Source organism: Hemiscyllium ocellatum, chromosome 3 (assembly GCF_020745735.1).
Source record: "Hemiscyllium ocellatum isolate sHemOce1 chromosome 3, sHemOce1.pat.X.cur, whole genome shotgun sequence".
Lineage (NCBI taxonomy): Eukaryota > Metazoa > Chordata > Chondrichthyes > Orectolobiformes > Hemiscylliidae > Hemiscyllium > Hemiscyllium ocellatum.
The window spans coordinates 29,400,061-29,412,216 of record NC_083403.1 but is presented as its reverse complement, the minus strand read 5'-3'; the positions used below and the strand labels follow the sequence as shown (position 1 = coordinate 29,412,216).

Here is a 12,156-nt window from a genome sequence, read left to right as displayed (position 1 = left end):
GATGAATTTTTGCTTTACCATCCAAATTACCCCCAGAAACACCTAACATTGCTGCTCCATTGTCTTGCCAGTTAGGCTCCCTTTCCAATCAACTCTGACCAGCTCCTCCCTCATGTCTTTGCAGTTACCTTTACTTTGTTGTAAAATCATTACATCTGACTTCAGTTTCTCCCTTTCAAACTGCAGGGCGAATTCTATCATATAATGGCCTCTGCCCCCTTGGGGTTTCTTCATCTGAACCTCTGAAATCAAGTCTAGCTCATTCCATGGCAATTCTAGAATTCTGTGTTCTCTAGTGGCCTTTACCAGAAATTGCTCCAAAATAAAAAGAATTCCTTTTCTGGAGATGCACTACTAAATGGAATTTCTCAGTCCACTTGCATATTGAAGTCCCCTATGATTATCATATAGTCCTTAAATGTCTTTTTTTTATTCCTGATTTAATTTTTTTCCCTACATCCTGACTACGGCTAGGAAGCCTGTGCACAATTCATATCAACTTCTTATTGCCTTTGCAGTGCTTCAGCTCTACCCACATATTCTAAGCCTTCTGACCCCATATAATTCCCTATCCATTTCACTTCATTTCTTACTAACCACCACTCTGCCCATCAGCTCGTCCATCAATTAGAACATGCATCTTTTATTTCCTAGTCCTGATCCACTTGCATACCCACAGCATACTGGCCACTTCCAATCTGTGCTACAAACTCATTTATCTTGTTTTGTATACTGCGTACACTTAAGCACAACAATCTCAGTCCTGAATTGACTGTCCCCTTCTCATCGAATAGATGTCCCCTTATCTGTTGTGCCTGAAGTTAGATTTTAGTGTAGAAGTTAGTGTCTGACTCTTTCAATATTCTTAATCCTGTTCTTGTTTTGGAAATTTTAATAATCTCCGCTGAGCCTTCCACACACACCCCCATTTTATTTTTTTTCCACGCAAGTGAAGCCAATTGAATATTTAGTTTAAAGCTTATCCACATTCTATGAAACTGGGATCAAAAAGTGTGGGGAGACAGTGGGAATAGGGTACTGAATTGGATGATCAGCCATGACCATAACAAATAGTGAAGCTGTCTTAAAGGGTTGAGTGGCCTACACCTGTTCTGATTTCCTATGTTTGTACGTTTGTAAAATTCAGCTCTTCTACGATTATCAAATTCTTGATCAAATATTTGACACATTAACTCTGTTTCTCCTAAGACAATTACTGCCAGACCTGCTGAGTTTCTCCAGCACTCTGTGTTTGCTTCAGATTTCCAACATCTGCAGTATTTTGGTTTTACTGCACCTCCTGTGTTACTCCAAGGCTCGACTGTTCTACCTTTCCCAAATTAAAGCTTTAATAGCCATTGCTAAGAACAACGTATGACTTTAAATTGAAATAATATTTTGTAATGCATCTGTTTAGGGGTGATACATGGTTCACTTTAATTTACAGAATGTACTTACAGGTGAGTGTCAAGAAGCCTGGATGGCACAGTGGTCAGCACTACTTCCTCACAGCACCAGGGACTCGCGTTCAATTCCATCCTTGGGTGACTGTTTGTGGAGTTTGCACATTCTCCCCACGTCTGAGTGAGTTTCTGCCAGGTGCTCCAGTTTCCTCCCACAGTCCAAGAAATGTGTAAGTTAGGTGAAATAGCCATGGCAAATTACCTGTGATATGCAGGCTAGGCAGATCAGCCATGGTAAATGCAGATTACAGGGATAGGATGGGGGGCTGAATCTGGTTGTGATGCTATTGGGTCAGAATAGACTCAATGGGCCAAATGGCCTCTGTCCACACTGTAGAGATTTTGTGATTCTACATCTTGTTTCTTTATATATATTTTAATGATGTTTTCAAGTCTTGAGATGAAATGGGCAAATCTTTCAAAAAGAAAGTGGAGAAAACTGTGCTTTTGATTATGGTAGGAATCAATAGCAGATAGATAAAGACACAATAATCCAAAAAACCAGGTAGTCAGTGTGGTCTATGCCAGAGACTGCAGGACTGATGGGCATTTAACTTCAGAACAACTATGCATTCTCCAAAGCTAAAGTCATGATCAGTTTAGTTTGCAGTTTGTCTTGGGTGTCTCAGAGAGAGATATTTGAAGGGAAAGAGCATCTAGTAAGTGATTGCACAGAACTTCATCCAAAGGAAACCACAGGCAGTTGTACGAGCCTGAGACTTATTAAGGAGCTTCAGTGTGGATATAGTACCAACTCTTCACTGAGATTTAGCTCTTTGAAATTGCTGGGCAGTGTTCTCTCTTTTTTTCTTCCATGTAGATCTCCATGGTTCATGTGTAACAGAATATTCTGGTACTGCAAGTCAATGCTGCAATCTGTGCAACATGCTGTTATCGCCATGTGCAAAATGCCTGAGCAAACACGCGTAGCCATGTAGCAGAGGGAATGTTGTTGCTGGGATAAGTAGTTTGAATCCCTTTCTAATGTATGTAATTAACGGAATTCATTTTTGTTTAATGAGTGTTTTATTCTTTATATTATGCATTCACTAATTGACCTCCACAGTTCAAAATAAAGTTAGGATTGAACAGGCCAGATTTCACTCTGGTTTCTAACTTGTCCAGTACAAACAACAGCTGGAATCATAATATCATGTCCTAAGTCACACCAAGTTCTATTAATTTGTCCCATGTTAAGTAGACTCCTATTTAAGTAATGGCTGTATTTTAAAACTCTTGTTCGTGTTTTAAAATCCTTCCTCAGTTTGCTCTTTTCTGCAATCTCCTCCAGCCTCAAGGTATGGTAAACCTCAACCTGTCAAACTTTTCCAATTTGTAATCATGCCATAATTGCTGACAATGCAGTTAACTGTCAAAACCCAAACTCTATAATTCCTTGTCTAAACATCTTTGCCTTTCTATCTTGTTTTCCTCTTGGAAGTCGTTGTTTAAAATCCACTTCTGGTTACCTCCCCTAATATCTCGTTACATGGTCTGTGTCATACTTTGCTTTATAATTCACCTGTGTGAATGTTTGATTTTATTTTAAGGTTCAGTATGCTCGCATAGGAAAGCTCTTATTTTACAAATTTATAACTGGTGAGTTAATGTTGATGATTTCAAGAGTGCCAAGCGTAGAAGATAGGAAAAAAGGAAACTTTGGTTTTACATTCAGTTGACGGTCAAGTGTTTCCACAGATACTTATGGCAATATTATAGTTTACAGAACATATGTAAAAGGAACAAGCCTGCTATGCATTCAATATCACGGCTGATCTGACTTTAATTTCAAGCCTACATTCCCTCATATACACTAACTTTTCATTCCCTTGGTAATCAAGAATCTATCAACCTCAGTCTTCAGAATACTTAAAAGATTCCCTATGCATTACCTTTTGTAGTTGGAAATTACAAAGACTCAAACCTTTGGGACTATGTAGAAGACTTAAATGCTAAAAAAAAAGTAGAATCCCACCTCCATTCTCGATTCACTATGAAAGAAAACCCAAGCTCACAAAACTGCAAAACATTTTTGAAGTTATGTATTTTTTCAGGACAGCAACACAGTAGGTATATTGTAATTTCAACGCAAGACATCACATATAAAAGTACAAAATTCTGTGACAACAGACATATAGAATTCATGATTACACAGTTGAACTCATAAGTCATTCAGTACATATAACTATACCAGTGTGAGATAGTTGTGTGTAGTATGACAATAGTACCAAACTCAACAATCAAAGTACAAAACTTCTAGATCAAGTGACATTTACACATCCTGAACAAAAAGAACATGGTTGAACCTAAGCTTCTGATACACAGCCACAAATGTTCCATGGTATAACAGACATTAAAAATACCTATGCCATATTAAACAAGTCCCCAGTGGGTTAAATTCACAGAATGGCAAGATTATGGGCAAGAGTTCCAGATTTGTATTCAAGGATGTTTGAACTAGCACACTCTATACAATATAGGTTTCTTTGGACATTTCACGCATTGTTCATTCTCATCTATTCTGTTCAAGATAACTATTTACTTCAGCTCAATTGGCATAATTGCTCAAAGAGCTAGTGCATCAAATCTAACTGGAAGGACTGCAGAATACATGATCAGAATCAACTCAGCCAAATAAATGCACTGTGGATAATGATCTTGATCTGAGCTGGGAATTATAATATAACAACACGAAGCAATGTTTTTTACTTTGACAAGTATTATTCACTAGTGGTGGCATAATCATGATGTCACTGGACTAATTAATTCAGACCCTAAGCAGGGTTTCAAATAGAAAATTTAAATTCAATTTAAAAATACTAAATTGAAAAGTTTGTCTAATGACGACCGTATAACCACTGTAAATTGTCTAAATGTCCTTAAGGGAAGGAAATCTCCCTTCTTTACCTGGGCCAGTCGACATACGATTCCAGACCTATAGCAATCTGGCTGACTAAACTTCCATTTGAAATCATCATCAATATTTGTTAGCACAGTTCAACTTTGGAAAGTGGAAATCTAAGGATTCTCTTATAGAAGTAACTTCTGCCAATAAATCCAAAAATGGATGTATAACAAAACCTGCTGAGAACTGCAATTTTATTTTTTTAAAAAAAAGGCTAGTGAACGAGGGAAATCTAATTGTGATTAGAAGTCATGACATTAGGAATTGGTTGAAAGTTGGGCCATTTATCATGTCAATTTAAATTTTACAAAACAAGCAGCAATGCTCATGGCATTATCTCACTTAAAGCACAGTGTAGGTCTTATCGTTTAGTGCAAACCTCCTGAGGCATATTACTGTTCATGGTTTTTAAATGAATTTATCATTAATTGGCAATATTGCAACTGTGGGATATAACAATAGCCAGTCTTTCATTTCAATAAAGCATCCAACACATTAAAATAACAAAAACAGCATAATTTCAAGTTTGGCATGTCAAGTAAATCGCCATACACTCAAGATGCCAGGTGAAATAGCTTATTCACAATACTGCATTTGTGTTGCAAACTAACTTTTAATGGATAAGCATTGCCTTTCATGATAATGATCTGCACAAATGTATAAAAAGGTAGATAATTGGATCAAATTTCTCAGAAAATCTTAAACATGGCTCCTTATCCAATTTCCCTAAAAAATTCACCTGAAATGTATTTTTCCATTTTAAATATTATGGATAATGAAATGCATAATATTGAACAAACTTTCTTCACAAGGAAGATTACTTGGCAGTATTATTTGGTATAACGAAAAGTGCAGGCTAGTACAGCAAAATCTTGGTTTGTGTAAGAGATTAGATTAAGAACTTGCCTACATATTTTCAGTATACATGACCGATACAATCTCCTAAACACAAATATTTCTCCATGATGTTTCTTTTAAAGAAGTTATATTTCTAAAGAGATCATTCATAATCAGTATTTTGAAAACTTTCATTTCATTAAAGTCAATATTTCTTTTATAAGTGTACATTCTCTGCCAACTCAAACACACAAAAAAGTATTTACCATAAATTGTTGAAAACATTATGTAATAAGTTGATAAAAATACTGAGCAGCCTTAATTATCAAATAGCTATGTACAATAATATTGTACATGATTAAATGAAGACAAAAATTATTTATCAAACACCAAGCAGTCTCAATTTTCAAATAGCTAGTGCACAGAAACAAAAATGCATCTGTCTTGAAATCAAGACAAGAACAATTAAAGCAAAAGATAATTAAGATATTGGGTAAAATGTCCTTATGTTTGCACCCAAGATACAATTATTCAAGGTACAAAGCAAATACTTGCTTTAACAGATCAAGCTAAAGATGCATAGTTACCTTTCAGACCTGCTGATTGCCTTTCACCTGAACATGTCTCAGATCAAAATAAGATTGTTGTGACCAAGCAAGTCATATTTGTAAGTTTACTGAAATAATAGTGGGCCAAAATTGATCTAAAATTAGGCACAGAATTTAGATGGTGCAGAAAAGTTACTTATTTGGTGTTTTATTGTTCACCCAAACCCACATTGTATTTTCACTGCCCTTCTACTTTAATAGTTTCAGCATCAGTTATACAAAGATTTTAAAACTCTCAAGTCCATGTTCCTTTGTGTGTAGTTAGCTAGCTTATTTGAAACTTATAGCTTTTACATTAAAAAAAGAATATGTGGCGAGGGGCCCATATTTTCTTCAGGTCCCAGTTGTTTATGCAATGAGATCAAAGAGTGAATGGCTATGAAATGGGCACTTGAATGGTGCAATTTTAGGTAACACTGTTGAAGTTTGCTACATAGGACATGCTGTCCTGGTTGGTCTTTCATTTGCCATTCTTCAAATCATATGAAATTACTGCCTATTCCCAACTTGCATCAAATGTCATTCATGCATTGACTTGAAGCCTCAAAGTTTGAGAAGGTCTCTAATTTAAAATTTGCATTCTGGTGTCCAAGTTCCTTCGTGGTCCTTCAGCTCTCCAAGAACTCTCTGCTCCTCTTATTCTACTCTCATGAGCACTTTCCCAAGTTTTTTTGTCAAATCACTTGTAGCTATATTGGCAAATGTCCCAGGTCTTCACTCTGCAATTCCATATTTAAAACACACTGCTTCTGCCCTACTCCAAGCTGCTCCTTAAAGCTACCCATTAGCTCCTTGTCCTATTTCTATTAAATGTCCAGTTTCATCTGATAATGCCTAAACACATGGCTACATTTTCCTTTGTTAAAAAGGTGTTATAATTGCAAGTGTCTGTTGAAAATTTTTCCATTAGCAAAAAAGTGCTTTATTTTAACCTCAGACAAAAAAAAACTGCAGATGCTGGAACCCAAAATAGCCAAACAGGGAACTGGAAGAACACAGCAAGCCAGGCAGCATCAGGAGGTGGAGAAGTCGACATTTCAGGTGTAAATCTTCTTCCAACCTAGTTTACTGCATCAGATGCTCCCAATGAGGTCTTCTCTAAATCGGAGAGATTGAACGTAAACTTAGGGAACTGTTCACCACGCATCTCAGGCAGGCCCGCAGGGGCCGACTGGACTTCCAAATCACACCCATTTCAATTCCCCAAGCCATTCCCTTTCCAGAATGACCATCCTTGGCCTCCTCCATTGCCACAACGAACCACATCACAAATTGGAGGAACACCACCTCATCTTCCACCTGGGCAGCCTACAGCCTGGAGGACTTAACATGGAGTTCTCTAATTTCAAATAACTTCTCTTCCCATCTCTTCTCCATCCTTTCCACTGCTCCCTGTCACCAACCAGATTCATTCCTCCCATTAACCAACCAGGTTGTACCCTCTGCTTGTCTTCACCTACCTCCACTTCATCACCCTGTCTCCTCCACCCCCTTTATCTGCAGCTCCCCTCACACCCACCCACAGTCCTTCAGAGTTACACCCGAAATGTGACTTCTCCACCTCCTGATGCTGCCTAGCTTGCTGTATTATTTTAATCTCAGACATTTGATGTTTGCAAAATACACTGAAAAGAAGAGCAACAGAGATCATCCTGATTGATTTGTTGCTACGAAGTTGTGAAACAAGATTGAGCTCAATCTGACAATGCTGCCTCATTTGAAACTATAAGCTTGGAAAAGTTACCCATCTCAGAAATACACAGCAATTTATACCAGAACATTTTCTCAAGTATATTTCAAGTATATTATTTTACAATCAAGTTATCTGGAAGTCGTTTGCAAATTCACTTTGGCTTTGAAGAGCAATTATTCGAACCGCACACATACACAGTGCAAATGAAAGAAAAAGATGCAAAGTGCTAATAAAGTTTTGGGGCAGAGGACATTCAGGTAGCTGTCGGCTCCATCTGTTTATAGTGGATCTCTCTCTGCCCTACTCAAAATACTGAAACACTGCAGATAGGGGCAAGGTGCATGTGGGAAGGTCTTAAGTAGAGGTGAAATAGACAGGAGCTCAGGTCTGTGATCAACCTCTGGCGTGGGAATCGAGTACTGCGGGCGGTTGAGTTTAAAGCAAAATAATACCACTCAGCCTTTCAAAATCGTGAAAAGGAAAATAGTTTTGTGCATTAGGTCAAGAGGCCAGGGAAGAAGGTCCTGAAAAGTTGCTCGTGGACATTCGCAATAATATTGCCAAATAGCATCTCACACATCCCAATCAAATGTGTTCGATACGCCGCAAATGAGCGACCGTTACTGTCGTGATGAGACAGCACCGCAGCTACAAGCATCAACTTACTGCCCCGTGAGTGGACAAAACTTCACCGGGAAGCCTCTGATTATAAATCGCACAAAATAAAATACCCCGCCGCGCTAAGATCCATCATTTTGGAGTCACAAAATATTTGCCGATCTTCTCTTCCACACGCAACCCCCCACCCCCCTTTCACTCTTTGTTGTGGAAATCCAGGGGCATGGAATCCATTCAGCTTCGCGAAAACCTAAACATTAAAATCAACATTCTGCAAAACAAAAATCCTCAGCTTTACGACCCATGGTCTTGTAAAGTGGGGTGGTGAGGAATGGAGAGAAGAATCCGTGTTTCCAAAACCCACGATCTCAATGGAGTGCGTGAGAGGGAGAGAGAGAGAAAAAAAGTGAGTTATAGCGGAGTTGCAGAAAGGTCGGACTCCCGATAACTCGGGAATTTTTTTTGCGGCCGGTGCAGCTCCAGCTGTGGTGCGGGAGAGAACGGGACTGAACCAGGGACACGGGACTGGAGCCCAGGTGCACCCGAGCAGCCCCATCCATCCATCCATCCATCTGTACCTGCCGGGGCCTGTGGCAACCACTGAGAAGACATTGGCGAGGGAGACGGAAAAATTTTAAAAAAAGGGAAAATTGTAGGCTGCAAAAACAAAATCATGGTTAAATGTAACCACCCCCCCCCCCCCATTCCCTACACACACCTTTGCTGTGAGGCGATTGTTTTGCGCACACACACACACACACACACACTGCAACAATAAATAAAATTTCAACAGCTCGACATTTCATTCACTGAGATTAAAATTACGTACCCCGTAAACTCTTACCGGCCTCGAGTAGGTTTTATTGTATTTTTTAAAATATAATCTTCCGAGATATCTAGACCTTATAGATTTATTTTTTAAAAATAAAAACACAGTAATTTGGAACGTCTTTCAGTTGGAGAATAACGTCTTCATTGTCCGCGAGCTCTGCTCTAACCGGTCCGCTTTCACTGACGCCCCAAGTTTTCGCCGGTCTCGATAACAACACCGCCGCCGCTTCAGCCGGAATGGCGCACGTCAGCAGCACGCACGGGGAACATCGCGCCCGCGGCAGCACGACCCGTTCGCTTCTCCAGTCCCAAAATTGCGCCGATTCGGTTACCGAACCACAGAGATCGTCCGAGCTCAGAAAGCGTCGGGCGCAGCTGTGCCTATCGGAACGGATTTCGTCCACCACTCTCCGTCTGAATGCGCCAGGCGGTCCTCCCATGGATTGTCCCAATGGCACGGGCCGTCTTTGGGGGGGGAGGGGATAGAGCGGAATAGGAATGTGTTGTGGATCGGAGTGAGGGAGGGGGCAAAGGACGAAGGCGGAGTTTTGTGATGTCATCTGATCGACCGGCCGAACAGCCAATGGAAAATGGGAGTGTGGAGTGATAGGCACACCCACTCCTTCACCGGCCAGCCAATCAGATTGTTGGAGGTGGGGATTTGGGCCTTGCAGCCGTGTGGGGTAAATAATACTTCCAGGAGTTTCTGAAGGCCGGGGGGAAAGGAATGATGTTGCGAGACTGAAATTCTCGACGTTTAAAACAGTGGAGGCGCCGCCAAGGAAGCCCCTCTCAGTGACTGTTGTGACTGTGTTTACTTGGGAAGGTCGGTTAATTCGGAGATCTGCAAGCGCGCGTCATCTTCCCCGAGTGAGGCGCCCGCAAAAATGTCGGCGGCGATCGCGGCTCTGGCCTCCTACGGCAGCGGCAGTGGCAGCGATTCGGATGGAGAGTGCGGAGAGGTCCCCAGCCAGGACGCCGTGGCTCATTTACACCCTCTCGACCCTGAGAAATCAATGTCACGCCTTCACGGATCTCTCGCTTTGAACTCCGCGCCTGAGGTTGCTGTAAAGGTGAGTGTCGGGAGGCCTTGAAGTCGGGGCCGATGGGGCGCATGGGTTCAGTCTGTAGACAATCTCACACACTAAAAAACAGGATCTGTCTGTTTCACACTTGAACTGGAGGAAAGGAAAGCACTGATGCGACTCCCACGGAACGATATCACTCGAAAAATTCCATGGTGATGTTGCTGATGTTACCTCTGAAGAGCTATTGAGAACGGTGGCAAAAACAGAAGTTGCTAGAAAAGCCTTTAGAAGTTCTGAGGAAGGGTCACTGGACCCGAAACCTTAACTCTTGATTTCTCTGCATCGATGCTGCCAGACCTGCTGAGTTTTGCAGCAACTTCTGTTTCTGATTTACAACATCTGCAGTTCTTTCGGCTTTTATTGAGAACGGTGGCATTTCTTTAGAGAACATTTTAACTAGGCTTCAGATTTGTGGCTAACTTGTTTAATTTCTGGAGGAGTGAAACCTTTAAAAGTAATTTCCTTATGTGTACAGGTTTAGTATACTTCAGTAATTTGACAAGTCCCCCTTGTTACTGTTATTAGATTTTGGTGAACGCCTGAAAGACAGATACTTTTAAGGTAGCTAATTTGTTTGGGGCTCTTTCCATCGTCCTCCACAAAACACATATTCGTTTTGATGATTCAATGGGGACTACTGCATGTTTTTTTGGAAAATAAGTTTATCTTAATGTGTTTTGGTGTTTGAATTAGAGTCATAGACATGTACAGCACAGAAACAGACCCTTTGGTCCAACTTGTCCATGCTGACCAGATATCCTAAATTTATCTAGTCCCATTTGCCATTATTTGGCCCATCTCTCTCTCTCTCTCTCTACGTTTCCTATTCATATCCCCATCCAGATGCCATTTAAATGTAATTGTACCAGTCTCCACCATCACCTCTGGTAATCCTACCCTGTACATGAAAAATGTTGCCCCTTAGTTCCCTGTTAAATCTTGTCGCTCTCACCTTAAACCTATGCTTTGGATTCCCATGCCCTGAGGAAAAAAATACCTTGGCTATTCACCCTATGATTCAGTAGCCTCTCATGATTTTATAAACCTCTATCAGACCGTCCCTCAGCCTCCAATGCTTCAGATACAATAGACCCAGCCTCTTCAGCTTCTCCCCATAGATCAAACACTCCAACCCTGGCAACATCCTTGTAAATCTTTTCTGAATCCTTTCAAGTTTCAAAACATCTTTTCTATAGCAAGGTGATCAGAGTTGAAGGCTGTATTCCAAAAGTGGCCTAAGCAATATCCTGTATACTCTCAGCATGACATCTCAACTGACCAATACAGGCAAGTGTGCCAACCACCTTCTTCATCACCCTGTCTACCTGCAATTCTACTTTCAAGGAACTATGAACCTACAACCTTAGGTGCATACAGTGTTGCAGATTTGCAGCAGCAGCAGCTCTACGAGCTACACTACAGAAATTCATTAAGAATTTCCTTGGACAGCACCTTTCAAACTCGGGCCCACTGCCACTAGGTGGACAAGGGCAGTAGTTAGCTACATAGTCACTACTAATTGCAAGTTCCCCTTCAAGCCATTTATCATCTTGACTTGGAAATATATTACTGTTCTTTCAGTGTTGCACAGTCAGAATTTTGCAGCTCCTCCATTGTAGGTTTCCAATAGCAAATGGACTGGAGTAGTTCAAGAGGGCAGCTCTCCACTACCGAGGGTAGCTAGAAGTAGCCAATAAATCGAGGCCAAGCCAACAATGTCCGCCTCTTTAAAAATTGTTTTTAATTATAATAAAGCAGAAATTTATTAAGTAAAATGAATGGAATAAATAGAATAAATCAATTTACTTGTCACATCAACTGAAAGATATTAAAACATGCAGTGAAATATAATTCCATTAATCCCTAAAACGCACTCCTCTACAGACCCTAAAATACTTCCGTACAGTATTCATGAGCACTGTATGTGAAAGATGCTTTTACCAGAAGATCTTTTGCGCCTCGATGGGTCTAATTTGACGGCAGCTCCCAAACACAGTAATATGATAACTCCAGGAAGAAACTATCATATACCTGAACTTGATAATTTAAAATTGAGATAATCTCTTCAGGGTTTTATCCAAACATTTCTGTTCTAGAATTGTCACTAACTAAA

The 12,156-nt window shown here is 40.4% G+C and overlaps 2 protein-coding genes across 8 annotated transcripts in view; one reads left to right on the top strand and one right to left on the bottom strand.

Moving 5' to 3' along the window:
- wasf1 (WASP family member 1) overlaps positions 1 to 9,439 on the bottom strand; it is a 104,413-nt gene extending 94,974 nt beyond the window's left edge. For 3 of the 7 annotated variants that reach the window (XM_060856336.1, XM_060856362.1, XM_060856381.1), the window contains exon 1: positions 8,954 to 9,438. The gene's annotated coding sequence lies outside the window, so the exon portion shown is untranslated. Of the gene's footprint in view, positions 1 to 8,953 lie in introns of all 7 variants that reach the window. The other 4 variants (XM_060856354.1, XM_060856371.1, XM_060856390.1 and 1 more) reach the window with 2 other exon arrangements.
- A 178-nt stretch (positions 9,440 to 9,617) lies between these two features.
- cdc40 (cell division cycle 40 homolog (S. cerevisiae)) overlaps positions 9,618 to 12,156 on the top strand; it is a 134,217-nt gene continuing 131,678 nt past the window's right edge. The window contains exon 1 of the mRNA XM_060856320.1: positions 9,618 to 10,028. Within this exon, the coding sequence (XP_060712303.1) occupies positions 9,843 to 10,028 (186 nt within the window). The 5' untranslated portion in view covers positions 9,618 to 9,842. The remainder of the gene's footprint in view (positions 10,029 to 12,156) is intronic.